Source organism: Neolamprologus multifasciatus, chromosome 19 (assembly GCF_963576455.1).
Source record: "Neolamprologus multifasciatus chromosome 19, fNeoMul1.2, whole genome shotgun sequence".
Taxonomy (NCBI): Eukaryota; Metazoa; Chordata; class Actinopteri; order Cichliformes; family Cichlidae; genus Neolamprologus; species Neolamprologus multifasciatus.
The window spans coordinates 10,682,042-10,707,802 of record NC_140457.1 but is presented as its reverse complement, the minus strand read 5'-3'; the positions used below and the strand labels follow the sequence as shown (position 1 = coordinate 10,707,802).

Sequence of the window (25,761 nt, the reverse complement as noted above, 5' to 3'; positions counted from 1 at the left end):
CATGATTGTGTGCTGTTTTAAATAGTCCTAGGCAGAGCTTTTAAATCCAGATAGTAAGGTGTGAGCTACCCGCTACCTGCATCTTTTTACAGGAAATGAGCCTTTTAAACAATTCAATTCAATTCAATTCAATTCAATTCAATTCAATTCAATTTTATTTATATAGCGCCAAATCACAACAAAAGTCGCCTCAAGGCGCTTCAAAGGTACAGAGAAAAACCCAACAATCATATGACCCCCTATGAGCAAGCACTTTGGCGACAGTGGGAAGGAAAAACTCCCTTTTAACAGGAAGAAACCTCCGGCAGAACCAGGCTCAGATAGGGGCAGCCATCTGCTGCGACCGGTTGGGGTGAGAGTTCAGGACTCTGGACAGCTCCTTAATACCATGCTGAGCATTGCACCGAACAGCTGGAACATCAGGAAAAGTTCAATAAGTCTTAAGTTTATTGTTTTGTTCATTTTGATGTTCCCATTGTTTTTTGGGGTGGGATATCGAACATCAGTACTTTTGTTTCCTTGTATAGAATAACAAGAACTTGCTAATGAATGCCAGATTTTTTATTGTTTTAACTCACTGAAGATAATTTATCCGAATTTCTCCCAGGCTCCGCATCTGGTTATATGTTTTCGCAAACCTTCCTGCCCCACATGCCGGTTTGTTCACCTTCTCCGGTTGGTACTAGGGGTCTGCCCTTCCTGCGAGCTGCTGCCAGTCTCACTGATGACTTTCCCAAACCCCAGTCTCAGGCCCAAGTCTTTTTCCACTCCATATGGCATTTTCTTTCCACAAATAATCATAATAATATTGGTCACACATGATTGGCTTCTTAACACGATACAGTTATTGTTTGACTTGTACCTAAGCAGGAGTTTATCGAAAACAGTGCCTTTCATTTAAACAACACTTAAAATTTGAGCGGCTTTAGACTGAAGAAAAAAGCAGAAAAAACAGCTTTATATGTTAAGTTGTTCAACCACACCCATATTGGCACTAGTATCCAATTTTTTTTTTTACATGATTCCTGCCCTAGTTGCCTCTGATAGGAACAAAAACAGATCACTTCCTTTGCAGTTGAGATCTTTTCCTGGGTTGGACCTGTCTGATATGGAGAGTTTGGTATTTAGCTGAGCTGAGTAATAGTTTTAGTACCTCTAAAAGCTTATTGTTCTCAGTATGGGCAGCTTTACGCGTCATTTTAAGAGTACCGATAACCTTTTGATGTTTAGATAAAAAACAGAAAAACATTTTCACCCAAATAGCTTTTCTGGGCCAGTTTCACCAGCAGTCTATAGAGCGATAATAATAGAACGGCAACCTCAGGCCTATTTTTAACATATCAGAGAGGCTTTTAGCATGCTGGTGGTCTTGAAAGAATAAAGGGATTTTTCTGCAGGAGCTGAGAAGGTATCATGTACCATACTTAGTAATTGTTGTATGTTATATACAGGAGAGTTGAGTGGTAGTCAGACTGGTCAGAGCTGAGGGGGTTCTTCGAGGTCTTAATAGAACAATACGGGCACGCCTGAGAGCTTTAACATGCTTCTTTTTGTACAAAGGGGATCCCGGCGTGGGTGTGTCTGCTTTGACGTCACAATAGCATTGACACTGAGAGAGCAGGTGGTAGACATCACTCACTAGACTGCATTAATTATTAAGATTAGTTGTAGCATGGAGAGCTTTGTGAAGAAGTCTAATTTTGTTCTTTAATAAATAAACCTAAATGTAATTTATTTATTTGTGCTGTGAAAAAAGTAACTTGTTTAAATTTTAGTTTTTGTTTGTCTTGGCTTTTTAATGCTTTTAAATGTGTCAGTCTCATAGAGGATTAGGCAAATCTAAGAGGCAAATACAGCCAAACGCACGCACACAAACACACACACACAAACCAAGCTTAAATCGGGATAATGCATCCAGGGCTGTGACATCACCGCCTCCCGTATGCTGATTGGTGGAGCCATGCTTCAAGCTGAGCTCCCTCCAGCCTCAGATGGCACGATGATACAGCGAGGCAGTAGAGCGGGGGCTGTGCACATCCACACAGGCATGGCTCCTCTGGATGGGAAAAACACAGGAAGAAGGAAGGATGGGATTGTAAATCACCCTTTCTGTTAGGGTTTTCTGCTTTGCCGTTTGTGTGCGCGTGTGTATGTGTGTGCGCTTGTGTGAGTGTGTGTGTGTGTCAGGTTGAGGGTGTCAGGGAGGAGGGGACGTATTCATCACAGCCTCCAGCAGCTCTTTTGCTTTCACTGGGAAACCAGACAGCCAGATCTGTTTTGCTTCCTGCTGGAAAAAGGGTGCAAGGACATCTGGGTGTTTTTGTATCAGTTTTTCCACTCTGGGTTTTATTTTCTCGCGCACACATATATGCACACTGGAACTCATGAAATGCACAGGGCGAGAGCCGGAGAGTGGGGTGTAGAATGGCTCACTATAAGGATGTATCTGTCAGGAAGACTTCTTTAAATCTGGTGACTGGATTTTTTCAGTATCTTCGTGGTAAGTAGGGCATCATCTCTTGTCTGTGTGGTCGTATGTGGCTAATATGGGGCATAACATATCCTAATGCTTTGTAGGTGAATCCCTGCTTTGAGAACTAGTTAGCCTGCTGCCCAAACACAGCTCAGTGTTGCATCCTTGCATGTTCACATCTGTATGTACTTGCTATGCTTCAGTGGGCATCCCTAGTGCATCAGTGATGAAGCATTTGCCTGTGGGTTAACTTGATATCTTTGCTCCCTCTATAGTGTTCGCAATGCCTCCTTAAACACGTGACCACTGTCTATATCTCCAAGGGTGGATATTTGAAAATGGCCACTCTGTGTGGCATGCAGCATTAGCCAACTGGTATGTTTGACAGAGTGTTAGAAATCACTTCTCACCGTGTCAACAGCCAAAGCAAAGAAATGTGTTATTTTTATTACACATCCTGAATAATGCATGAGGGATTTTGAATGAATATATTAATAGGCCACAAGAGAGGCTGAGGGTGACCTAAACAATCACACATGTTAACGCTGGACATGCAGGGTTTGTGGGGTGAGAAACTGCCTCTCTACTCATCCTCTAATCTCCTGGTGTGACCTCCTTTGGAGCGCACTTCCCAGGAGGATCCTTTATACTAGACCTGGTAATCAACCGCACACATCTAAATAGTCCACAAATTATGCATGCGGACATACACGGTGCAGGAGTGCTCCAATGCTATCAGACATTATATAGTGTAAGTTATGACAAAATATTATTCTGACCGTGGAAGTCCAAAAATGTTTAAAGTTTAAGTTTAAGTTTATTATTTTATGTGTTTTATGATTTTTTTTAGTAGTTTACTATGTGTGTTCGTTTCATCTGGTGGTTTGTTCACTATAAATATCACCAGTTCTTCTGGTGAGCCTAACGTTGGAGCATAATGTATCGGAGCATGCGATTTAGCGATCATGTGTTGACATGGACTATGTTCCTTTAATTTCCAGATGAGCAAGAGGCAGTGCAGAAGAGAACCTTCACAAAATGGATCAATTCTCATTTAGCCAAGGTAAGTGTGAGTTTCCATCCATGCAGTCCACTGCTTTCTTTACTTAACTAACCTAAATCACTTATAAACTATCGGAAATGTAATTTACAGGCCGATCAAACTCACTTAAAGCAACCTGTCAAACTTGTCATATTTATGTAGCTCCTATTTTCAAGCTGCTGACCTGTCAGATCTGTAAAAGGAAATGATTTTTGCCACGTGACAACACCAGCCTTTATAACACTGCACAAGACAAATGAATTTATCCAGTTAGCTGTAAATAATGACATCGTTTACCAAGATGCTTAAGCACTCAAAACAAAATCCTGTTTAATGAGACTGGGCTGTTGTTTTACAATTGGTCTAATGAAGGGGAAGGGACAAACTGTACATACATACAAACCTGTGATTCTTCAGGTTAGATCAGACAAAAATCAGTTCAGTTTTAAAGAATCACACTTGGAATATTTATAGTCAAAGTGACATGGATTTAAGGATTAACTAAAAACTGGCGTTTGAGCTATGTGTTTGTAGTTTTTTTAGCGTTTGTGTGTCTTCTGTTTAGGAGTGCGTAAGTATGTGTGTTGGTGTTCGGCTATTCATGTACTCTGTGTGTGCGTCGGCGTGTGTGTGTGTTTGCGGAGAGGATTGGCAGGGACAGTGATGCAGTGTGCAGATGGAGAGCAAGAGGGTGAGGACTGTTCCCTGCAGGCCGTTGTCTGCTTATAAGGTTCATGCATGTAAATTACAAAGGCCTAAGTGCACAACAATAACACATGCCCACATGCTGTATTGCATCACAGTGGGACTGGAATGCGTCAGGAGCTAAATTAGATTGTGTCCGTTGATGTACTGCATACCAGAAACTACTCAAAATATAAATAACTAGCTGGGAATCTTTATGTAACTGCAGATGACACAGCAAAATGTGTAGCATGGGGCAACGCTGCTTGTTTTCAGTCTGGGATCTGGCAAAGGATTTGGTTTAGAGGGGGCCTTTTGTTGAGCCTGATCTGCCCACGATAGTTCAAAGCTTGGCTTCTAAAACTTTAGAAGAATCTGAGTAATGTGGTGGGCCAGAGTTGGGACGCTCTGTTGGTCTATTCATCATTATTCATGCACTGCGCTCAAGCTCACACACTGCGCATACCAATAGGGCTAATGTAGCATAAGCCACATCATGAAAGCCATTTCACACAGTCAGGTTTGCTCCTGAGCAATCGCCTGATTTACCAGAAGAATTAACAGTGGCGACTTTTTTTATCAATTTTTTATTTATTTTTTTGCTGTCATGAAAAAATTCTACATAAAGATTTGGTGCACTCATAAATATTTAAGAATCGCTTTGAATTAAATTAGCTTTTTATAGATGAGCGTTGAACAAAGTTTATCAAAGTTTGAACTTCCTCGAGTTGTCACACTTCCGTTCAGCCTTTGTGCCCATTTCCTCTGATATTGTGTTACTAAGCAACTTTCCAGTGATTCCCACTGTTTTTCCACTGCTAAGTGTTTGCTGATAGCGCAGTAATTTTTAAGTTTCCAGGGTACGTGCGATTTTCCAAACTACAAAGGCTGCTTTATGCTGAAGGGCTGCTTTTTTTTTATCTAACAGAAATAGAATAGATCATGACATATAGATAAAACTCTTTAAACTTACATTCCTAAAATTGGGTCTCATACTTCAATGTGGATATTAAGCTGCAGTGTTGAAGGAACAATGTGCATTTTAATTAGGTTGTATAAAGAGGTGAAAAATCACAGGAAAAACCCAAATGGTGATCCCACGCAGTGTTTTACTGTCTGGGCATTTACTGAGATTTTTCATTTTGTATGATACAGAACTGAGCACAACAAGAGATTATCTAATGCTGTTTTGTGACAAAAAGACAAAACAGTACATGCAACCAGTAACAAGACAGTAGCTTGCTTCTTCATGCTGCTTTGCCCCAAATAGGCAGCCAACAGCATCCTGTCATGGAATATGTTGAGTTGTGAAATGGCCTGTATACAGTGCCAAATAAAGAATTCCCATGGTGAGCTTTGCTTTTAATTACAGCTTCACTGTGCTGAATAAATAAACATGTGTTCTTGTTATTTATTCTGTGCTGAACGTGTAAAACAGTACGTCGTCATAACGCTGTCATTCATGTTGGAGAATCTGCAGTTCTGTAAAAGTGTGGATATGATATCAGGAGACAGTAACCGGTTAGGGTTAAATGAGTACCATTGCCTCAGGACTGGGCACCAAGCCACTGCTGAGGAAAAGGCACCATCTTTTCAGCTGCAGGGAGGCTGTGTAGTTGTTGCTAACAAGCTTGTTTCTCACAAACAGCCTTTGGTTTCTCCTCTTTGCTGTAATGTGCTGGTATCCTTCGATATGCTAGACTTCATAGTGTAATGGTTTAGCTTCTAATTACTGCAGATTTTCATGACATTTTTGCTTCTGCACATTAAAACCGTCTTGTCTCCTCCAGCATAAACCACCACTGGAGGTAAATGACCTGTTTGAGGACATCAAAGATGGGGTGAAGCTCTTGGCACTGCTTGAGGTCCTGTCTGGCCAAAGACTTGTAAGTATTTTTGTTTTCAGGATCTAGGCATAAATTATATGAATTTACATTAATGTGAAAAAGAAAGATTGCACAGAACTTTCAATTTACAGTCCTGTGAAAAACTAATTACGCTCCATGATGCAGTGCCTTATAACACCTTTAGAAGCAATAACTTTGATTGCCTTCTCTATGATTTTATCATCTCTCACTTTATTGTGAGAACATTTTGGCCGATTCTTTTTAATCCTGCTTCTGTTCAGTGAGGGTTGTTGTTGTACCTTCTGTCTGAAGGTACCAACAAAGCATTTTAGTCACCTTGAGGTCAGGACCAGTGCAACACCTTGATGCTTTTATTTTTAAGCCATTCAAGTTGTAGATTTGCAGATATGCTTGAGATCATTGACCCATTTTCGGTAAAGCTTTAGCTGTTGGACAGATGGTTTCACATTTGACTCTAAAATACAGAGGAATTCATGGCCACTGTACTTCAAAATTAAATACTGTGTTTGTTTTTGTGTGATTGTGGGCAGAACTCTTCACTTTGGTCTCGTTTGTCTAAAGAACATTATTCTAAAAGTCTTTTAGGTTGTTCAGATCCAACTTTTCAAACCTAACCTGTGCTGCCATGTTCTCGTCTGACAACCATTCTGAACAAGCCTTATTTGTTTAGTCTTTCTTGAATTGGGCCTGTAGATTCTGAGTTGTAGCTCTTGGATGTTCTGGAATTTCTCCGAGAATTGCATGGTATGACCTTGGGCTGAATTTGCAGGGAAGTCCACTTCTGGGAAGTCCTGCATGTTTTCCACTTGCAAAAACAGTTTCTCATTGTGTAATGATGGACTTCAAATTGCTTCAAAATAGCCTTATAACCCTTCTCAGACTGATGGGCAGCAACAGTTGCTTCTCTAATGTAATTATTGATGTTTTCTTCCTTGACATTGTATTAACACACATCTGAATGCTCCAGACCTGCAACCTGCCAAAATATGTGCTTTTACTGCACTGGTCACACTTGCTGATAATCAGTTAATTGACTGCTACTTACCTCGTAATTAATATGGAAGCACTAAGCGTGTACTTAGGTTTTTACAGGACCATACAGTATGTGGGGTTTTAATGTTAATGTTCTATTCTGTTAAATGAAGATGCTAGCAAAACTTGCGTAATGATTTATTTTGTCCTGTGTTTAAGGCAACAAGCAAATCTAGTAGTATATACTATTCTGTAAACTTAGACAACTAAGTTTCATTGAAAAGGTTGTAAACATTTAGTCGTGGATTACTGTACAAGGACTTAATTTTGATCTGAGCCTCCCCGCTGTGAGGAGCTGTTAGTACTACAGTGCCGCTATTTCACTCTCTCCTGACACACAAATACAGAAACACACACACACACGCGCTGACCCAGATTCTGTTTTGCAAGTTCTGATTAGACCTGTCTTGATACAGACTTCCGTGTCATCTGTAAAGCTGTTGGTTGGCAAATGAGTCATTCACTCTGTGAAATGATTGAGTATCATTTCACAGAGTTTCACAGAATTATTGAGTATGCACACCCCTGTGTGTTACAGTGAGTCAGGGGTAGCTGCAAACAAAAACAAAAAAACACAGCTTTTTTGGGATTAATAAAGTTATCTGAATCTGAATTTTACAAATTAGATGGCAGATGGTTGGATGAAGATATCCTTAACTTTAATGAGCTAGCTAAATTTTCACTTTCTGTCCTTTCTGTCTTAAGCCTCGTGAGCAAGGCCGCCAGCTGAAGAGGATCCACTGGGTTTCCAACATCGGCACTGCACTCAAATTCCTCGAAGGCAGGAAGGTAAGCATGCAGTCATAATGACAATTTGACCTTTCACAGTAAATTTTGTCAAGTATTTTACTTCCACAACTGAATATAATACTTGAAATATGTGACATGTCTTCAAGAAGTCAAGGTATGGCTAATAACCCCCGAGAAAAAGCTTTTGATTGGCTATTTGGTTAGTATGCATGAGGTAGCTGTCGGTAGAAAATGCACTACATTTAGAGAAGCAGGAAACGGGACTTCTTGATTACATAAGCCATCTCTAAATCTCTTGGCTCTGTTGAAGCCTGTGTCCCACTTTCATTGGAGTTCCCTCAGGACTGAGACTTCTATTGTTGTGATCTCTCTCCCATCACGTGTGGCTTCAGTCTGTGTATCGAGGATCACCGGTCAGTCGCCAGTAAACGCCCTGTGTGATCATATGCTGTATGCATCCTTTTCTTTTGATGCACGATGTAGACTATGCAATGCTTGGGTACAGTCATTTGTTTTCTATAAATGTAGCCATTAAGCTTTTCTACTGATGTGTGTTTAAAGCATTTTGACTACACCACTGATTACTGGTATGTTTGGCTCCCTAAATTCCAAAAGCAGAGATGTGAACATGACAAATTGTAGCAGTTCTTCAATGCAGGGTTTGAAACGCTGTGTTGCATCTGCTTTTGCTTTAACCTTTAGTTGAATACTTTTCTTTTGTTCATCTGGTTGACTCTTCATTGTGGCTGCTTGTGCCTTCTGCCAGTGACAATACTTAACTGCATCAAAGACGTGGCTTTGATGACTTTGAACAAACAAAAGCTTGCAAATTTCTTTGGACTGTGTAACTGAAAGGGTTCCTCTGGGTTGAACGTCTCACTTCTAGACTGCCTGAATATGACTTAACTCTCATAATAACCTTTCGCTTGGCTTTTGTTTCAGATCAAACTTGTTAACATTCATGCAACTGACATCGCAGATGGCCGACCATCAATTGTCCTTGGGTTGATATGGACTATTATCCTCTACTTCCAGGTAATACTTCATCTCTCTTTAAATCCCAAAAGTTTTATTACATTGTCTCTCTCCAAGGTGAGTTGCTCTCCTGCAAGTAACACCCTCTGATCATTTTTTATGGTCAACATTTAATCTATTGCTAATCTTTATGCTGTCTAGTCAAGCAGCTTAAAAGTGATATTAAAAATTACAGATGCAGGGAAATCTCAAGACATGCTGCCATGTTCTCCTTGTTTTCTCTTCTTTTCTCTCAACTAGATTGAAGAGCTAACTAGTAACCTGCCAGCCCTTCAGGCTCTATCCAACAGCAACTCTTCCGTGGACAGTATTACCAGCTCTGGAGCAGGAAGCCCTCCAATGAAGAGAAAGGTGGTCAACAAATTTAAGGGCAATGCCAAGAAGGCACTGCTCCAATGGGTGCAGTGTACAGCAGCCAAGTATGTCACTTTAAAAATCATCATCATGATATATATCATATCGGAAAGGTTCGTGTATGCAAAGTCTGCAAAATGAACATTTTCACATTTTTCTTTTTTAAGGAATTTTGGAATTGAGGTGAAGGACTTTGGTCCCAGTTGGCGTGATGGCGTTGCATTCCAGTCAGTGGTGCACGCCATCAGACCTGACCTGGTGGACATGGAGGTGGTACGGCGAAGAAGCAACAGGGAGAATTTGGAGGAGGCCTTTTCACTCGCAGAAAACGAGTTGGGCATTCCCCGTCTGCTGGATCCAGAAGGTGTCCTTGACCTGTTCAACAGCTCGCATTAATTATTCCAGAGTTGCAGGCTATTCTTGCAAAGTGGTATTGAGTATGCATGCTTAACTGTTGAGTGTTTTGGATGTTTGCTAGTGTTTTAGCACAGGAAATTGTGCTGCTAAGTTGTGTGGTGGAAAATACCACCTTACAGAGGATTAATATTCTGTGCTATCTGTAGCTCTGAGTTTCAGTCTGTGTAGAAGCAGTCTGCAGCAGCTCTGCAGTCCTGTCTTCTCTAACAGAGTCGTGATGCTTTATTGCAGCTACACGTTGAAATGCCTTTGCTTTTACAGGAGCTTGACCCCGTTTTCTAAAAACATCAGGTCAAGGATGGAAATGAAAAAAACAAGTATAATTAGCTGGCAGGCCTTGGGAGAGTTATCCTAAGGACACAAAGTATTTATGTGCCATACTGGCTTAATACCAAAAGTAATGACTGTGTCAGATATCCTCCTCATCTCTACAGGCATCATAGCATGTTTTACCTTTAATACAGACAGGATTATTAAACGTCTCAATATATTTGCATCCATTTTTAATATGATTCTTTTTGTATTCTTTCAACAAGTGCAGTGGACAATGTTTATGTTAATCTGCAGATGTGGACGTAGACAAGCCAGATGAGAAATCCATCATGACATACGTGGCGCAGTTTCTGAAGCACTATCCGAACCCCCATCATTCTGAGACCGACGGTCAGCAAGATGAGGTAGCTAACCCTAAATTTATCATTTATATTTCAAGTGTATGTAGGCAGTGATAGTTTGGGGTAAAATGGGGATTAGAATGAATGTGTAACTACATAAGTTACTACATTTAAATTTGTACTTAGTGCCTACAGTTTTTCCAAAAACTGCCGACATACAGAGAACAGTCCATACTTAATGAAAGTTGCTTCATCTGCTGCTGAGCAAAAGTTTTGAGTAGCTGTGTCTGCTTATATGTTGCTTATATGTGATTCTTGTCATTTTATCACATAAAGCTTAAGTGAGATAAAGCAATCATTGCATGATCACAGCATAAATATAATCATCAATATAGTTTTCCATCAACATGGGCTCATTTAATTTCGTTCTTTAATTTATTTTTTGTGCACATTAAGCTGCTTCTTGGCTCAATTCCAACTTTTGCACTGTCAGTGCCAGTGCTCCAGGTGAGCGTTCAGGTCACAGCGCTGCATGCTTCCTGTTTTGGAGTGAATGTCCATCTCAATCTTGTTTCATTTTCTATCCACTTTATTTCTTTTTCCCCTTGCTGTTCTAATGCTTTTATCACATATTTGCATCTCTCCGCTTTCCTGGATAGTTTGGTCCCCAAGATATAGAGCAAATGCTTGAGGTATGTTCAACTTAAAAGACTAAATCAGAGTTTCTAACAAGATACTGTCTGTACACCCTTTTCTTCTACCTTAACTTTTAAAACTATTTAGTCCTTAAATGTAGAGGTTGTGTTTGTGTGTGGGTCTCTTTGCAAGTTGAGTCTTGAGTCTAATCTTTAACTGTGTGTGTTCGGCATGTCATTTTTACTTGAGATTCCCATTGGCCTGCTTATAATGAAAGAGATTAGGTCTGTTCCCAATCTCAGCTGTATGTCTGCTGATTGTGACAGAGAGAGGAGCGGAAGATGCTGAGAGAACTAAAGGTGTTTTTAGATCAGCTGGAGAGAGATGTGCTCCGGGCCCAAGGAACAGAGGGAAGCCTTGCTGACAAGTACCAGGTTAGTGAGGTGTGGCAAATGGACTGTAGCATTCTTCTTTGGAAAACTCATTTAGCAATGTGTGTCTCCTTTTTTTTAGGCATTTAAGAACTTCCGTGTCCAGTATGAAATGAAGAAAAAGCAGACAGATCCACTCTTACAGCCAGTCCAAAAGGATGGCAAGCTCTCTGTGGATCAAGCTCTGGTCAAGCAGGCCTGGGACCGTGTGTCTACCAGGGTAATTGTACTGCATGAATAATTCATTATGGGCCACATAGACAGCAGGAAAATTTGTGATAATTAACCACACATGAATTAAATAAAACCTGATGATTAGCAATAATCGTTCTTTTTTAGTTGTTGTTCTTTTCTTGGCTAAAAAGATTGGATTGATGCACTGGAGGCTCTGAGAAACACCAGTCAGGGTTCATCTATTTACTCGTTGCCAATGAAAGTTCAGTGGGGTGCAAGCGGTTTGTTCAGAGGGGGAGGAGATGGGAACAGAGGCGATTTTGTTCATGGGGCGGGCTACTCCTCGAGACCTCCACAGCTTGTCTAGACTTGCATAACACTCTTTTGTGGCCTGATTGCTTGTGACCATGTGGAAATGTTATGCCCAGCATAGCCTCCTGTACGGTGGGATCTTGCTTTGGTAGAGTGGTTTTGTTTAATGAGTGTCAATTGCAGCTGCTGGACTGGCACATCCATCTGGACAAGTCCCTGCCTGGGCCTCTGGGAGTGATTGGCGCCTGGCTGCACAGAGCCGAGATGGCTCTGAGAGAGGACATTCCCATCCAACATGCTCATGAGGAGACAGCCAATGTTCTTCACAGAAAACTAGAGCAGCATAAGGTAGCATAGCTTACCTTTTAGTCTTTACGTGTTGTGGGGTTAACTTTGTTTTGGATGGTATGAAGAAACAGGCGCTTGTTTAATTTTGCAGGAGGTATTGAAAAGCTTGGAGTCCCACAGGCAAACCTTTCAGCAGATCCACAGGGACAGATCGGTGAATGGGGTGCCTGTCCCACCTGAGCAGCTCCAGGATATGGCAGAACGGTAAGATCTTTGTCAGGATAAGTGCATTTTTCTTTGCCGTTTCTTTTTTTGCACTTTTTAAAATAATAACAGACCATTTGTTTAATTTGCAGGTTCAACTTTGTGTCTACATCATCACACGCTCACTTGATTAAGCTGGAATTCTGGGAAATGAAGTATCGACTGATGGCATTTCTTATGTTGGCTGAATCAAAACTCAAGTCGTGGATCATTAAATATGGCAGACGGGATTCAGTTGAACTCCTCTTGCAAAGCTACCTTGTAAGTAGAAATCATAGGAATTGTAGTCTGGGTTTTTAAAAGACATCAAACCAACGAGCGTTTCTCTTTCTGTTGCAGACATTCGTTGAAGGCCACAGATTTTTTGAGCAGTATGAGACAATCTTCACAGGTCTCAAGCAAGCTGCAGAGGTTTATGTTAAATCTGACAGTTCAAGTAAGTCTCTTTGCTTTTTTATTTATAAGCTGCTTTTTTATTTGTGCATACTATATGCGAGTGTTTTAATTTGGGCTTCTAGTAAACAGACTTACTGTTGATTTCACGTTACAGGGTCTAAGACCTGTAACAGAGGTAAGTCCAAAAACAGTCCAAACTTTGCCTGATCCTGAGCCATTTCTGTCTGCAAATAGGGGACTGCACTTCTCGTTTCTCTCTCTTTAAAATCCCCAAACTATGAAATCATGCATAATGCATGCAGTAACAATAGTTTGAATGCTTTTTTAGCATGATTTTTCTGACCTAACACACCAGCATCAACCATGAGGCCAAATCATCAGCGGACATAATCAAATGCCTTGTATACAGGTGGCAACCATGTAGATTTTGGTTTAACTGAACTACTGTTTCTATTCTCTGTTTTAAGTTGATGAAGCAGAGGGGGTGAGTAAATTCCTCAGTGATACCACAGCTCAGTGGAAGAACCTGGCTTTGGAGGTGCGCAGCGTACGGAGCATGCTGGAGGAGGTGATCGCTAACTGGGAGAAGTACAGCAGCACAGTGGCAGCTCTGCAGGCTTGGCTAGAGGATGCAGAGCAGATGCTCAGCCAGTCAGAGAATGCCAAACGTGTAAGTGCATTCAGATAATAGGAAAAACAATATTTTCTGTACAATTTATGTTGATTTTTTAAAAACATGAATAGAAAGAAAAGCATATTTTTCTCTTTGGCCAAGGAGTGTACAGTTAAAGTTGTGTTACCTTTTTTATTTTTCTTTGTTACAGGACTTTTTCAGAAACCTCTCCCACTGGATCCAGCAGCACATGGACATGAACGATGCCGGGAACTTTCTCATTGAGACGTGCGACGATACGGTCTCACGGGATCTAAAGCAGCAACTTCTGCTGCTGAACGGGAGATGGAGGGAACTGTTTGTTAAAGTCAAACATGTAAATGCAACACACTTTGGAACAACACATGCACCACCAAAAAATATCGAATTGTACTTTTTATCCAAACAGCTGCAAGTTTTAACGATTTGGACAAAAATATTGTGGTATCTTTTATTTTGCTTGCAGTATGCAAGAGCGGATGAGGTTGATAAATTGAGGCAAGACTACCAAGACGGGATTAATACACTGAAGATGTTCATGGATGCAACCAATGAGAAGATGACAGCTCCTATCCAAGTATCTTTTCTAAATTGCAGAGCCTTTGTCCAAGATGTTGAGGTAAATCTGCTTTCTCAACTTAGACAAATCCTTATGTATTCTCTATTATATGATATATCATAATTTTTTTCAACTTCCTCTAGGAAATCAAGCACAAATTGCCAGCTATGGAAGCAGCTTGTAAGGCAGCAAGCCGCACAGCTCAGCTGTTAACCAAAGACACTCCACAAGAGGAAGTTTCACAGATGATGGCTGTTATGGCTTCAATCAAAGAGCAGCTGAGTAACGTGTGTACAAGTCTATATAGATTACATGGCCTTACTTTAATGTGTGATTAAAATAGAAATCCTGCTGCTTAACACCACTGCATCTTACTCACTTTATTAGCTTTTGTATTCCTGAGCAAAGGAGGTCTTTAAATGAAATCCAAGCTGTGAGATTTAACCTCTTAGATTTTCTAGCCCATGGTTTATTAAAATTAAATCAAGAACTGCCACTTCCTACAACATCAAATGTACCATTTTTATTAATAAAATAAAAGCTAAACCACTTTTTTACTCTAATAGAACATTTTGTTTTTACATACTGACATTTTTTTTTAAAAAAATCATAATTTTAAAAGTGGATAACCTGTATTGAACATAAGGATAATGAAGTTTCTTATGATGAAATATTATTACCATTTCTCTCCTCCAATCAGATAAGGGAGAGATGTTTGCCTCTGCTTCGGGAGTCTCAATCGCTTTTACCTCCACTGGAGGAAATGGAGAAGAATATCACAGGCTTCTACCAAGCTCTGGAGAAGGCTAGTCATATCACCAGCACCACCGACTCAGAGGGACCAGTAGACTTTAAACAGAAATGCCAGGTGAGTAACTGTGAAATACACTGAGGCATTTTAGTAGTTCGGATTTCGAGCAGATTTATGTATGTTTTAGCCTAAAGGTAGGTAGCCTAACACCCTACCTGTCATTTAATACTGCAGGAACTGGCGACCTTCACACATAGCTGTAAGAAGTGTCTGACAGTCATAGAGAAAGACCACCAGACCATCCAGAAAATAATGAACAGTAGTAAAACCCTTGAGCATATGGATATGGGTCTACTGCAGAAACGGGTAGCAGACCTGCAGACCTCATCACAGGTAAACATCAAGACCTGCTGTCTTCTCCACCGTAATCAGTGACTGAATTATTTTAGCACTAAAAATTACTTATTTTGTGCCTAGAACTTGATTAAAGAGTCCACAGAGTGGAGAAAACATGTGGAGGCCAACAGCAGTCTAATGAAGAGATTTGATGAGTCACGGATAGAGCTGGAGAAGGTTCTTAAAATGGCACAGAACTTTCTGACAGAAAGAGGCAACCCAGAAGAGCTGCTGAAGAAACACACTGTGAGTGTACTTTGATTCAGATGTTTTAGATCTTTCATATCAGTTTATGACAGTATACACGATATGTATACTTGAATCCTAGTGCAGTAACATGTACAACAATGAAACAAAGTAGTCTGTGCAAAGTGTTAAACATGATGAGCAGTTATGGGTTTTTTCAGGAGTTCTTTGGACAGCTCGACCAGCGGGTCTTGAACACTTTCCTGAAAGCTTGTGATGAGCTGACAGACATTTTGCCGGAGCAGGAGCAGCAGTCACTGCAGGAAACAGTTAGAAAGCTGCATAAACACTGGAAGGTTGGTGTCAAGGATGTTTAATCCATTAATTTAAAATGTTTCTCAATCTCAATATGACTTTTATAAGATAGTAAGAAATTCTTAAAATGTACTGGAATTACTGAAACTCTCTCTCTGCAGCTTTTCAAAAAGTTGATGCAAACAAACTGTGCTGCTCAGAGTCTGACAGCTTTGCTGTTGTCTTTCTCCTTTTTCAGGATATACAGACAGATGCTCCCTTTCATCTCCTGCATCTGAAGGTGGAGGTGGAAAGAAGCAAGCTGATGTTGTCGCTGCAAGAGTGCCAGGCGGAGCTGACCAGGGAAAACCGCCACCTGGCTAGCATGGGGAGCGAAAGGCTCATTAAGGAGCACAGGGTAAGCACAGTGTAGATGGCTGGCTGGCCTGGTTACATGTATTGATTAACTCAGTGTGAATCAATTCACTGCCTCGCACAGTAAGTGTGTCAAGAGCTGAAGCTCTTTCCTGTCACCCAGCTTAGCAGCATTTTGTTTTGCCTTGGATTCACATGCATTTTCTGCTTTATATAAATGGCCTTCAGGCCTTCTTTAGGGAAAAGGGTCCACAGTCTATATGTGAGAAAAGGCTGCAGCTGATGGAGGAACTTTGTCAAAAACTCCCCGAGGGTGACCTGGAGACCTTGGAGACGGCAAGAAAGGACTTTGCAGAGGTTCGGGAGGAAATTGAGAACACTCACCAGAAGCTAATGCAGCACCAAGATAAATGGAAGGAGTACAACAAAAGGTGCAATGATGTTATAAAATTAGTCATTATGATTTATTTCTTTCAGTGTAAACACTTTCTGTAAATGTCACATACGCACATACTTGCAAGAAGAGGTCTGAGCTGTGTTTAGAATTTAACCTTGTGTTTTGTGGCGCTGCAGCAATAAAACTGTGTGTTTGTCGTTGCCGGGCAGTGCCACACATTCCTGGCATGCCCGATGTAATCATGTTAACATTTTTTCATTCACTTGAGAAAAAGAACAGCAGTTGTAGCAGTTACGAGTGTTTTCAGTTTTTGGTACAAAGATCACAGATTCCAAATTATGTCCATCCATTCTCCTCCACTTATCTTTATCAGGGTCACGGGGGGCTGGAGTCTTTCCCAGCTTCCGTAGTGCATCTGATATTTAATTATATATATATTTTTTTGTTATTATATTTTCTGTATAAATTTAAAGTGATGTTCAGGGTTTTCATGAGATTTGTTTTTGGTGTCAAACAGATACGCTGAACTTTCCTGTTGGCTTATATCTAAAGAAAGCCAACTAAGGATGCTGAGAAACCGAGCTAATGACCCCAATAAATATGGCACGGTGAAGGCTACCATAACGGTGAGTTAGTCCTCTTCCTAAAGTCCTGTTTACTTCCTTTCCCATTTTCTTCTGTGGTGTGTCACATCTGATATCTAATAGGCTTCTCAGTGTCGTGTCTGAGGATGTTACTGTATAAACAGTCCGAGTCAGGTGACTCTTGTCCACACGGGTCGTATCACACTCTGTTGTTGTGTACAGGAGCTGAGGAATGATGCAGAGCTACAGGAGGGGAATCTTGGCTGGCTGAAAAGCCGTATGGCTGTACTGATTGAAATCTGTGCTGACAGCGATGCCCAGAGGCAAGGAAGTGCACTGAGCAAGCTCTCCACTGATTTTAAGGGTCTTCTCGCTTCTCTGTTAGAGGTAAGTGATGTTCTCACATGTTTTTTTCTTAAGGTGCCAAAAACAATTAAAATACCATACAGTAAAAATAAACTGTGAATACAGATATAGTATGAAGAGTGTGAAACTCATTTTAGTTAACTTGCCACATGCAACCCAGTTTGAGTTGGACCTACTAGTCTTTAACAAACCAATAATTTATTCAAAAATTAGGCACAAATACTTCATATGTAGATCTAAATCACAGTCATATTTGACTTTTTAACAGAAAACAGTTAAAATTGGGATTATAAATGATTTCCCTCCAATTTTAAGATATAGATTTTCATGCTGTGCAGTCATCCTCTTGACAGGATGGCTCTGGCCTGTGGAGCATATAAGTGAGACCACTGAATTTTATCAAAATATCGCTTATCAGCTACAGTTTAAGATATGAGTTATTAAATATTGTTACAGCTGACATCATGAAACTGACATTTTCCAGCCAACAGAAGCAGACAATAGCAATATCCAAGCGTAAGTATTGTTTGTGACAGCGTTGCGTTTTCTCTGATGTCTTTAATCAGGCCGAGAAGATGGTGCTGGCTGTTGGGGATTGTGTACAATTCAGAGAAGAGGTACAAACTACACTGGAAGACCTGCTTCAGGGGCAGAAAGAGGCTCAGGCTGAGGTTACTAAAATACTGGACTGCTCAACTGCTAGAGAAGCCCAACAGATGCTGCTTGTTCATCAGGTATCCTTAGACCAAACAAATAATTCCACATTACCGTGCTTTGGATTTTGTTTTTGTTTGATTTTCTTATTGAATTTGATTCTGATAACCAAACAATTTTAATGTTTTCCAATAGCAACTATTAAAACGCCTGAAACTAAAGAGGAAGGATGTTCAGCACCTTTTCACCAGAGGCCAGCAACTCCAGGCTGAGGAAGGATTGGGGGAGACTCTGCAGCAGGACCTGCAGAGTTTAGAGAACACACTTAGCAAAATGGAACAGAATATGGATTCACAGGAGCAAAGCCTTGAGGTGAGCAGTGTTTAAGACTGATCTGAAAGCAATGAAAGCTATTGATACACTGCCTAAAGTGATGAAACAGTGTTTTTGACGCATGCTTCTTAACCCACTAAAGTCATAAAGTTCTTTTTGTGACACTGTGCTCTGAATAATTCTGGTGAAATGAGCATAGGGTGTGAAAAGTTATTCCCAGGATCCGAGCTTAATCCTGGTGTAGTGATCAATTTAGCAATTGTATTATTCAATTCAATTTAATTCAATTTAATTCGATTCAATTTGTATAACCTAGTATAAGTATAAGTACAGGTTCAAAGGGTTTTTACACCCATAAAACCATATTAAGAAATATTTGGGGGAGGAGGAGGACGAAGTAAAAAAATGGATTTTATATGCAAGTAAGAGTATTTTAAAATTAACTCTGTAAGAAACTGGAAGCCAATGTAGCTCTGCTAAAACTGGAATGATTTGTTTTTGTTCAGTCTACTGAGAAGAGTCATGGCAGGAAACTTCGTACTTTGGCGATAATCCTAAGGTGGAAGAATGGTGGAACCAATAATGGTTCAAACCAGAATCTAAAATAAAGCCCAAGACTTTTAATTTGTGCCTGTACTATGTCAGGTGATGTCCCCAACTCATGAAAAGGCAGCTCATGTTTGGTTTTAGGGCCAATTTAAAAAAGAAAATTCCAGTTTGTTTCTATTAAGTTTTAAGGCGTTTATAGTCATCAATTTGTTAATGTCAAGTGCTAATGAGATGAGTAGATCATTATCACATGACTCTGTAGAAACATATATCTGTGTATCATCTGCGTAACTATGGTAATGAATGTTATGATATTACGTAAGGTTGCCAAGTGGAAGCACGCATTATCGCTCCACCGCTTTGCTCTCATATTATTTTGTTAAAGTGTGAGTCAAAGTCAAAGTAAACTTTATTGCGTAAGAAGTTTTTTCTCATAATAGTCAAATTTTTCATTTTCTCTCTGCTCTAACTTACTCTCTACTCTTGTGTAGTCCTCAGTATTGCTCAGTTCAGCATCTGTTGTTGTGAAGTTTGAGGCCTTTTTTATTATTAAGCTTACTTTTATTCACAGTGCTTCCCCTTTATGTGTTTTAATATTGTTTTGCATGTTTACTCTCTCCAGGACTCTGACACAGTTACATTATACTATATATTATATAAGCTAATGTGTGTTGCTGCGTATAAATAAATGAATGAAGTAAGTAAAGGAAAATGTTATGTATAGAGGATTGAAAGGTCTGACTGATATTTTCTAATGGAGTACTGTTCTTTGAGAATCATTACAGCTCTAAGGATGCCTCGCTGCAGTGAGTCAGATATGTTATTCTTAATGGTGCTGCTATAGGCTGTTGGTTAGTGTTGAAATGGAAATTTAAGTTCAGCCTTCTTTATGCTAGCGGTTATACTGATAATCAGTAATGTAAACACAGATGAATTTAATGTTTGTGCAGTTGCTGCCTTGTATGGTGTGGTTTTTGTCAAGTGTTAGCAGTGCTGACTCATCACCCTTGCTAATAGGTGCAGACACTATGGTGTCATTTGCATACATAATAGTCATACCGAGCAGGTTTGGTATAGTGTTGTGTCATTGTGTTCTGTTAGTGTGATCTTTATGTGTTTTTTTCTGCCACTGGGGGGGTGATTATTATCTTGCTATAACATTTAAATATGAAGGCTTGATAACAGCACTAAACACAATGAATGGATCTAAAAATAATGCTGATCTGACCTTAATGAGTTTGACGATTGTCATTCCCAGGTCACACTGGCAGCCTGGCAGGAGTTTGACAGCCAACAGGAAGCAGTTCATGAGTTTGTTAACAAAGCACGCTCAACAATGGAGAGAGACCTGAACTTCAGCAGTCCAGAAAGTCTGGCAGTTGAACTTGATCAGGCCAGAGTAAGTCTTCTTTTTTAAGTTAAAAAAACAAACAAATAAATAAAAACAAAAAAACAAAAAATATCTTTTGGTTGACTCTTAACATTTAAACTGAAAGGTATGGGTTAGATCAATACTGTAGAAAACTATACTAAATGTTGCCGTTTTGTGAGCAGGTGCTGCTGAAGCAATGTGAAGCAAAGGCCTTACATATGAACACGTTGCTGAAGAGATCAGCAGAAATCCAGCTGGGCCCCAAAAACAAGACTCTGCTTTTACAGCAAGCCCGTTCTCTCAGCGAACAGGTGGATAAAGTAGAGTCTGGGCTGAAAAAAGAGTAAGAAAATAGATTCATCAATTAAAGCTTTTATTTTGTTCAGAAACACACATACACATACACACACTGGTGCATTTGAGAATGTGCTGACTGACATGTGCAGTAGTAAATTTAGCTGTCTTACACCTAACATGAATATCAGGCATTGCTTGCAGCTAAAACATATATAATTTATCATTTTTACTCCCCCAGTGTCAAAAATCTGGAAGAAATGAAAGACCAGTGGGATCAGTTTGGAGCTGGATTTGAAGCCTTTTCCTTATGGATATCTGAAAAGGAAAAACAGCTGGATGCAATGAAGTCTTCTACTTTGCCTCTGGAGGAACAGATCGACACAGTCAAGGTACAGTAGTGTGTATTATAACGCTCCAACCCTTTAAAACCATAAAACCAAGTAATATTAGCCAGCAAACAATAACCACAAAGCCAAGACATTAAAGTTAAAATCGATAAGGTGTCTGAAGAAGCCACTGGAAGCAACAGTGCAATATTGCTTTGCCCATCGAGACTGTCTCTCTCTCGTTGACACCCACAGCAACCCCCTGTCTTTAACACAGATGAGAAAAAGAGCTACTCATGAAGTCTGTGGTTTGTATCTGACTTCCTCAAGCTGTCACAGTTTTGACAAATTTGCCTTGAGGGTGAAACTTATATTTCCTGAAAAACTGGAAGATGGCATTTAAGGCACAAAACCCCAGAGAAAATATTGGCTGCTGGGATATATTGGGCAACACTTGAACAGTTTAGCAATGGCAGAGGTTAAGTATCCTAACAACTTTAACAAGGGGCCAAATTGGGATGGCAAGATGGGGTCGGAAATCTTTATAAACTGTATGCTGGCTATCATATATGTGCATCAAATACACAATAGATAGAAGATTACTACATTTGAGGATACACACATCAGATCTGAATGATGAGACAATAGAAATAGATTGTGGTCTGATGACTCACATTCGTGCATGTATCGCCATTAATTAGTCACTTATTACCTTTAATAAAAGGCACACATCGTCTATTTATTATTAATTTGGGATTATAAAAACGAATGCCTTATTCTGTCTGACTATGTTTAACAGCTACTAGCCCAACAAAGAGCTTCCTTCCTAATCATCCTTACTGAAAAAAAAACAGTAACTACTGGTGATTTAATTGTGGGCAGAACCTCTTTTTAGATTGAGGAACACTGATTGAGTCATAAAGATCTTATTTGGACTTTATTACAGTTTAATTGTCTTGCTTTTTCAGGCTGTTGCGGCAGGACTTCAGGCTCGAGCGGAGGTTCTTTCTCAGCTGGAGACAGACTCCCAGGCCCTGGCTCAGTTTGTGTCTTCGGGGGAGGCGGCTCGCATCAAGGCTCGTTTGACCCAAATCGGCAGGTACTGGGAGGAGCTGAAGGAGAGCGTTCAGCAGCTTGATGGACAGCTGGAGGAAAGCTCTTCTCACCAGCAGAAGTTCAAAATGAGCCTAGAGGAGGTATATATTCACTGACTGATACTGTTGCACTTTGGTATATAGAAAAGATTAGAGAGATAGTAATTAATGGAGTTAATCGGGTCTTAATTTTCTGTCAGGTACAAGCATCTCTTAGTGAGCTGTATATAAACCTGGAGCATCCTATCAAATCCTGCACCTCCTCATCAGAGACCTACAAAGCCCTTCAAAACCACATGGTATTATTTCTTTCTACAATTGCTCATTTTGCGAGTTACCTTTAAATGCCAGTAATGGTACTAGAGTGCAGGTTGAGGCTTTGTTGGTCACTGCCATGTGTTATTATTCTCCAGGATGCCTGTCAGTGTCTGGAACGGCTGAAAGGAACCTTGCTGTCGCTGTCGGCTGGCGCCCGTCGACTGAGTGACAAAGATCAAGCAGAGCGGACTGTGACAGAGCTAAACACCACCTATGACCAGCATGTACAGGAAGCAAAGGACAAACAGAGCACTTTGGAAAACCTGCTCTCCCTTTGGCAAAAGTATGGATTACTGTATGTAGCATAGTAATTTTAAAAGCTTTAGGATAAAATTAAGAAATGCTGATAGTTACATTTGATATGGACAATAGACAAAACAGAGCCGTGTCTCCCTTTGAAGCAAAGTGCACCCAACTCTGTAAATAAATCTTACAATTCCAATGTTTCTGATGTCCTTCAGGTATGAGAAGCAGCATTCAAACTTTGTTTCCTGCTTGGAGAGAAGTGAATCTGCGTCCAAACCAGAAAGTCCGTTCCTGTCAGCAGATAAAGCCAAGCTCCGCGGCGAGATACAGGATTTGCAGGTACAATTTATACAGACACAGTTTAACTATGAAACAGAATTCAATTAATAATATATTATTGTAACAACATGGATGAATATTTTTTCCTTGCAGGCCTTGCACTCTGAGGTTCAATCCCTTGAGAGGGCTCATGCTGAACTGGCATCTCTGGGGACATCATTGTATCCCACTGCAGAGGGAGAGAGAGTTAGTCAGCTGAAAGATGAGCTTGAAAGCCTGCAGAGAAGATTGCATGTCCAAAATGAAGTTCTCCCTCAAAGGTACAATGAAATAGTCTGACTGCAAAATAATTTTTAAAGCTTGTCTTTCTCTAACTAAATTGTGGAGTTACCATGGAGCCTTTTTCTACTCCAGAATCTCAGAGCTTCAGAGCCACCTTTCACTGGTAGAGCAGTTTGACCAGGCCTTGCTTAAATTCTGCCAATGGAGTGAGAACATGCTCTCAAATCTGCACTCATCTCCTCAAATCAATATCGGCAAACTGCAACCTGCTGCAACACAAGTAAAGGTAAGAACTGAAATGTTTTTCTTACATTTGCATGCCTAATACACCCGTGGCAAAGACATGCTGAAAAGACAGGTTTACCTAAACATTGTTAAGCCACCCTTTAAGACACAAAAATACATCACTTTATCTCTTAACTCTGGTTAATCAAAAGAAAAGGACTCAAGCTGTTCTTGCTGTGAGCCAACACTGCTTACCATTTTACCACCATGCCAACTTTTCTATTCACTGAATATCTATTGATGCTGCTATCTGTCTTTATTGAAGTATAAGATGCATACCTTTTCTGTGTAGCACAGGGTGACATTGTATGTCTATTTGATCTTAAAGTAACAACCACACATACATATTAAAAAAAAAAAGGAAATCAAATCAGTCAAATGTTTAAAAAATATACAAGGTGTAATCTTGAACACTATTAAGATTTTTCTTTTGAACCAAATTTAACCAGATTTTTTTTTTTTTTTACCTTAATTTACTATTTAGATGTACCTCAGACATATTATGGAAAAAGTTGGATTCAAGTCTCTAAAATACCCAAATTTTGCAAAATTTAGATGTAAACCCCGAACCCCGAAACAGATGGCCACCCCTCCTTGAGCCTGGTTCTTCTGGAGGTTTCTTCCTGTTAAAAAGGGAGTTTTGGCTTCCCACTGTCGCCAAACAGTTTCCTCTCTTTTCTCTGTATTATTGTAGGGTCTTTACCATACAATATAAAGCGCATTGAGGCAACTGTTGTTGTAATTTGGTGCTATTTAAATTAAATATGAATTGAACTGAATGTAACATTCAATAGCCTTTTTTAAAGGCTATGACTGACAAAACCAACATGCTTTTCTCCAAGATAAAAGGAAATAGGCAGAGGAATTGAGCTTTCAGAGCAACAGCTGATTCTCTAAAACTTGCATCTTACAGGAGATGCAGGCGGCCCTGCAGAAGCAGTCCAGTGTGAGAGAGAGTTTGGAGCAGCAAACCGAGAAGCTCTGTCACTTCTGTGAGCCTGGTGATGCACAGCTCCTACGTAGCAGAGCAGACAGCTGTCTGCAGCCCTATATGGAGGCCCACAATATAGCCGAGCTCCAGTTGGAGTGCCTGGAGAGACTCGAGGCTTTTTTGCAGACCCACAGTGTGGTGACCGGAGTTTTGCGGGGTCTGAGACAGACTGTTGAAAGTGCTGGGAGCTGGGACCGTGGAAGAGTGGAGGAGCTGCAGCAAGAGCTGACCACTATTGTCCCAGACATTAGTCAGCTTGAGACTCTAGCTATCAGTCTGGACAGCAGTCTATGCAAAAGTCATCTTCACATTGGTGCTGATGAGGGTTCTCCTAAGTCATGTCGCATGCTCGCGGATTCTCTTAGTGTTGAGCTGGATGCAGTGAGGAACTTGCTTGGTACTAAGCAGAGTGAAGCAGAAGCCCTGGGGGTTCTGTGGACTTCATTTAGACAGCGGAAAGAGCAGCTTCTGAAAGCCGTGGAAGATATTGAAGAAAAAGCAGACCGCCAGAGCCTTAAAGAGCCCAGCCTGCATGGCTTACAGCAACGGTAAAGTATTACAGCAATATCTGATGTAATTCAAATGTGAAGTTAGTGGTGAAATTGACAACGGAACATAGCCAATAACTATACATATTATCCCCCTGTGTGTCAGACTTCGGTTCTTTAATCAGCTAGAGGATGAGCTCCAGTCACACCAGCATGAGGAGCAGTGGCTGAGGGACAAAGGCAACCAGCTGGCTCAGAGGGATGCAGAGTTGGCTGGAGAGGTACTGAGGGAAATCAGCTTGCTAGAGACTACATGGGAAGACACCAAGAGGCTCATTGCAGAGAGGTACAATGGGGATTCCTTCATTCTAACATGTTTTTAAGTGTGTTTGAGTGTCTTTAAACACATTTTTCTTCAATTTACTGTATTTTCCAGTTAATTTACAGTTAAAATGAAACAAACTCATTTCTGTTTGACAGACAGGAGCAGTGCAGTGTCCTTACTGAGCTTATGAGAGAATACCAAATCCTGAAAGCCTCCCTCAGCAGCACTATTGAGAGTGCTGAACCTTTGCTTGAGATAAGCTCTGTTCTGAAGGACCACGAGGAAACTAGGAGGTCACTAACCAAGGTTGGAACAAAATATATATATATATAAATCGCTTTTAGGAATTATGCCTCTATTCTTTTTCTTATATTGAGTTTCAAGACTACATTGTGTTACTTAAGTACTTTGCTGTCTTTACTTCATTTGTAGCATGAAGCAGTGAAAGGTGGATCTGGCTGCCAAGCAGCATGAACTAGATCAGTTTTCCAGCAAAGGAAAACAGCTGGTGACTGAACTAAAGAAGGTCCCCGAGTGTGACTCTCAAATGATGAAAAAGGATATGGAGACACTTGTTGACCAGTGGTTGGAT

At 40.4% G+C, this 25,761-nt stretch overlaps 2 protein-coding genes across 7 annotated transcripts in view; both read left to right on the top strand.

Moving 5' to 3' along the window:
• The first annotated feature begins 1,929 nt into the window (after window positions 1-1,929).
• On the top strand, window positions 1,930-25,715 carry LOC146496039 (nesprin-1-like). Its single transcript, XM_085142402.1, has 45 exons — window positions 1,930-2,500; window positions 3,475-3,536; window positions 5,990-6,085; window positions 7,805-7,888; window positions 8,242-8,262; window positions 8,792-8,884; window positions 9,125-9,303; window positions 9,406-9,602; window positions 10,223-10,332; window positions 10,726-10,776; window positions 10,929-10,961; window positions 11,232-11,339; window positions 11,419-11,556; window positions 12,006-12,170; window positions 12,262-12,374; window positions 12,467-12,635; window positions 12,714-12,810; window positions 12,925-12,945; window positions 13,238-13,440; window positions 13,595-13,759; window positions 13,889-14,041; window positions 14,125-14,268; window positions 14,682-14,849; window positions 14,967-15,125; window positions 15,210-15,374; window positions 15,536-15,670; window positions 15,868-16,026; window positions 16,212-16,414; window positions 16,898-17,006; window positions 17,187-17,351; window positions 17,897-18,064; window positions 18,180-18,356; window positions 20,125-20,265; window positions 20,421-20,581; window positions 20,774-20,924; window positions 21,830-22,057; window positions 22,156-22,254; window positions 22,369-22,556; window positions 22,735-22,858; window positions 22,952-23,118; window positions 23,213-23,366; window positions 24,279-24,904; window positions 25,011-25,190; window positions 25,325-25,475; window positions 25,602-25,715. The coding sequence occupies exons 1-45, from the start codon at window positions 2,425-2,427 to the stop codon at window positions 25,641-25,643; spliced, it is 6,498 nt and encodes a 2,165-aa protein (XP_084998528.1). The 5' UTR covers window positions 1,930-2,424; the 3' UTR covers window positions 25,644-25,715.
• Window positions 25,653-25,761, top strand: part of syne1b (spectrin repeat containing, nuclear envelope 1b) — a 46,535-nt gene continuing 46,426 nt past the window's right edge. For all 6 annotated transcript variants that reach the window (XM_085142398.1, XM_085142397.1, XM_085142394.1 and 3 more), the window contains exon 1: window positions 25,653-25,761. In XM_085142398.1, coding sequence (XP_084998524.1) covers window positions 25,717-25,761 — 45 coding nt within the window. In that variant the 5' untranslated portion in view covers window positions 25,653-25,716.

What these genes read in the sequence shown, in the direction of transcription:
- LOC146496039 (XM_085142402.1), top strand. Translation starts at nt 2,425, where the DNA reads ATGGCTCACTATAAGGATGTATCTGTCAGGAAGACTTCTTTAAATCTG. An exon ending in GGCTCATTAAGGAGCACAGG is followed by an intron (nt 16,027 to 16,211) that starts GTAAGCACAGTG and finishes AATGGCCTTCAG; the next exon opens with GCCTTCTTTAGGGAAAAGGG. An exon ending in AACAGATCGACACAGTCAAG is followed by an intron (nt 20,925 to 21,829) that starts GTACAGTAGTGT and finishes TTGCTTTTTCAG; the next exon opens with GCTGTTGCGGCAGGACTTCA.